This window comes from Sinocyclocheilus grahami, unplaced genomic scaffold, assembly GCF_001515645.1.
Source record: "Sinocyclocheilus grahami isolate Dianchi unplaced genomic scaffold, SAMN03320097.WGS_v1.1 scaffold554.1, whole genome shotgun sequence".
Taxonomy (NCBI): domain Eukaryota; kingdom Metazoa; phylum Chordata; class Actinopteri; order Cypriniformes; family Cyprinidae; genus Sinocyclocheilus; species Sinocyclocheilus grahami.
Genome location: NW_015505733.1, coordinates 567,519 through 571,365, shown reverse-complemented (window position 1 = coordinate 571,365; position 3,847 = coordinate 567,519). Strand labels below are relative to the sequence as shown.

At 39.3% G+C, this 3,847-nt stretch overlaps 1 protein-coding gene across 1 annotated transcript in view; it reads left to right on the top strand.

Annotated features, from left to right (window-relative positions):
• Positions 1–2,589, top strand: part of LOC107556061 (leucine-rich repeat-containing protein 14-like) — a 14,152-nt gene extending 11,563 nt beyond the window's left edge. The window contains exons 4-6 of the mRNA XM_016239051.1: positions 153–157; positions 371–683; positions 1,657–2,589. Of these exons, the coding sequence (XP_016094537.1) occupies positions 153–157; positions 371–683; positions 1,657–2,236 (898 nt within the window). The 3' untranslated portion in view covers positions 2,237–2,589. The remainder of the gene's footprint in view (positions 1–152; positions 158–370; positions 684–1,656) is intronic.
• Positions 2,590–3,847: the final 1,258 nt, after the last annotated feature.

The window sequence follows — 3,847 nt, the reverse complement described above, 5'->3', positions numbered from 1 at the left end:
TTTTTTTTTTTTTTAAGATTCATACTGATCGCACAGAGTTATATTTTACAAGTCCATTCCTCACGTCCCGCGTATTGTTCTCAAGCCATAAAGCAGGCATTAATCGTCTACAACCCGCTAAAGGTTGAGCATTTATTAAATCCTATATTTAGGTGTGGTAGACATTTAAGACGCCTGTTAAACGAGTCTCATTGAATATAAGATGTAGTTAGTATGCAGGATTACGGTGTGATTAGGGGGAGATCATTTTGTGCCTGCTTTGAAAACATCGAGGTGATTTCCGGGGCATTCTGGAGAAATAAAGGTTTGACGATTCTTTTCTTTACTTGTTAATTAATCAACATGCTGTAATCTGCCTTTTGATTTGCAGTATTAATCCCTGATGCCGTCCTCATTTGTGCACAGATGGTCCTGTCTTTGGTGAACCTGTGCGCCCGGGAGGTGGTGAGCGACCACAGCTCTTCGCCGTATTGGTTAAGTTGTGTGCCGAGGGAGCTCTACCGAGCGTTGCTGGACGCCGCCTTCACCCACTGCCGTCCTCTAGCTGTCGGTGAGCTCGTCCAGCGGTGGCCCGAGAGAACACTGACCGTTGGAGGCAGCAGAAAAGCGGGCGAGTGCCCTCCGAACCGCCTCTGCGTTCAGGCTCTGCTGCTGGCTGTGGTCAGGGGACTGACGGACAAAAGGTACGGATGTGTTCTCTCTACATGTCCCTTTTCAATTTCATGACAAAGTGTGCCATAAAAGAGACATGCCCAGTACAGTGCCATGTTATTCATAGAAATGAAATTCATCATCACAGCATGTGACATATCTCTGACATTTAAAGATGCAGAACAGCATGGATAAATATAGCATTTATAACAGTTTAGTGGCTAATTAAAAAATTTTTTTTTTTGATGTGTTTGAGTTATGGGATACAGCTTTGTCATAATTATTCAACCCCTATCCAACGTTTTAAGTCACTAATATACTGCCAAAGACTTGCAAGATGGCCTGATGAAAGGAGGGGAAAAAAGCATTTCAATGCAGAGTATAAGAACACTAGACAAGCATGGCCTTCATGTTTGGAGAGCTTGCCTAATGCCACTCTTGACCAAGAAGAACATAAAACACTGACTTGAATGTGCTAAAATTCATTTGGATAGACCCGAGGAGTTCTGGAAGAGTGTTTTATGGAGTGATGTGACCAAACTGGAACTTTTGGATCAGCAGTATGTCTGGTGCCAAAAAGGCAACGCTTATGAGCAGAAGAACACCATCTTCATGTTATAGGAAGTGGAAATCTTCACTTTATGAAGGACATCAGGGATTCCTTGAAGTACCAGGCCATTTTGGGAAAGATTGTAATGCCTTTGGTGCAAAGACTCAATCTTGATGATCAATAGACTTTCCTACAACACACACACACATACACTTCATTAATTTAGTAGGAGGTCAATAACTTTGAAAACTTTTTTTATTCAAAAAATGCAGTTCATACATTCAATGAATAGATTGCAATATTTTATATATTTTTGGTGTATGTTTGTTTGATATTTTAGAGTCATTAATTTGACAGCTTGCTTGACAATGGATGAAAGTTTTTCAAAACCCTGTGAAAGCTAAATTTCTGTGAACTTGGCACATGTTTAAATCTTCGTTTTTTTCTGTTTGCAGCTCTCTTTCCCAGCCTCTGGAGGTGCTGAAGCTGCCATACCTGTGCCTGACCTCCACAGACCTGGCCTACCTCTCCTGCAGCCAGCATGCTCCATTCCTGAGAGAACTTGACCTGAGTGAGAACTGGCTTGATGAATCGTCCCTGCCCTCTCTGCGCCGTCTCTTAGCTCAAGCCGAAAACTCTCTGTGCCAGCTTTCACTTTGTGGTTGTGGCCTCTCAGACAGTCTCCTGAGTGCTCTTCTTCCCTCCCTGTCCAGCTGTCAGGCTTTACGTAGATTAAGATTGGCCTTAAACCCGCTCTCTAGAACGGGACTGCTTTGCCTGGCCCGTACAGCGGCAGGAATCCCTTCTCTTCGTCTGCTGCTCTATCCCAATCCACTAGAGGAATATGAGCCTGGTCTGCCGGCTCTCCCCTCCAGTGCTCAGCTGTTGGATTGGCCTCTGTTAGAGGAGTCTGAGGGCAGGGACTTGACTCTGAGGTTACTGGAAGAGGTTCTGAACTTGAGAGGACGATCCCGGGACCTTCTAGTGACCTCTGACCTTCTAAACTATAGCCCAGACTTAACTGTGGATGAATAGAGGGTGAATGTCCCAGAGCTCACTCTTTTAATAAGTATGTGACAATCAAAACTATGCTTAAACTAGTACTCTCAGATTATGTTTTAACCACTCCTGGGGAATGTACTTGAGGTTGCCAAGCTTTTTTCAGTAACAACAAACCTTAGCTTATACACACAATCGTATAAAAAGGCTGGCTAGTGGAAACCTTCGCATTATATTGTATGCAGCTTCTCACATGAAATGATTTTGATTTGTATTTGTTTAAGTTATCCATTAAGTATGGTTTTATTGCTTTAAATCATACTATAATAGGGCAATGTTTATGGCAAACACCGATAGAAGGAACCTCTTAAAAGTTTTTTTAAACTAAACTCGTGTTGACTTTCTGTATTTTCTATGCTACCAAAATAATAATAACAGCCCAAATTTTTATATTTTTCAGGCAAAAATCTGTTTAGTTTTTTTTGTAAATATTTAAAATGTTAAGGGGGTTTTGCAAAGCACTTTTCCAACATAATTATTTGTCCTGGAAAATATTTTAGTACAACAAAATTTTGTTAATAAGAGTGTTTTTGTACAAATGGGTGTTATGTTACTGTCAAAGGTTGCAGAGTGTAAAACATTGTCAGAACGTCTTCTTGAACGAAGAAGCCCTGTCACATACAAATATTATTGTCTTAGTACATTTAATTTACTGTCATTCCTATTATACTTTGACAAAATAGTTTAAGTATTAATATACTGCAAATCGAATCTCATGATTGAACCCATTTCCAAAACTGTTTTTGAATACAGAGAAATTTAACTATTCTTCTGTGCAATAGAGGTGCACATTTTCACTGGCCTCTCAATTTGATTCGATTACAGTTCAGAGGGTAACAGTTTGATTACAAAATGATTCTAAATGCATCACATCCTCCAGTGTTTTTCCCCTTTTTTTCAGTACAGGGTTATTATAGTTAAAGCTGCAGTCCGTAACTTTTTTCTTTGGTTAAAAATGACCCGAAATCTATATTTGAGCAAGTACATTACCAGCCAGTGTTCAAAACTATCGCCTTACTTTAGCCCGATTCACAACGGTTATCTTATAATAATGTTTTCTAATTTGAGTGGTACGGGTAGGTTTTCGCGGGAAATTTGAGCATGCCACTGCGTCATTGCGTCACGTCTGTAAACATAAAGAAGTTGTCCCGGCTACTAGGCTATCGCATGTGAGGATCCTGCAGGCGGCCGATCGTTTATAGCCTTTTCTCACAGCAGCTGGAATAATTAAATGTACCATTTTGATGGCGGATTGTAATCCATAAAGGATTATGTGTTTATGAAACACATGTGAATGAAATTAAATGATATTCCAGTTATAAATGTGCTTCTGATTACAGATAGTCTGGGATTACAAAGTAATATTTTTTTTGTATTTTAAAGAAAACCAGTTTGAAGGGAGCATAATTTGCTTTTTGGGTTAAAATAATTTTTTTATATGAAATTCGAAGAGTATGACAATTAAGAGTTTAGACTGTAGAACAGAAATTTAAATCTACATGCTAATACACACTATAACTCATAGTCACCAATGCTGATGTTGTTAACATTAATCATTTGAGAATAAAGTATAACAATAATAATAAT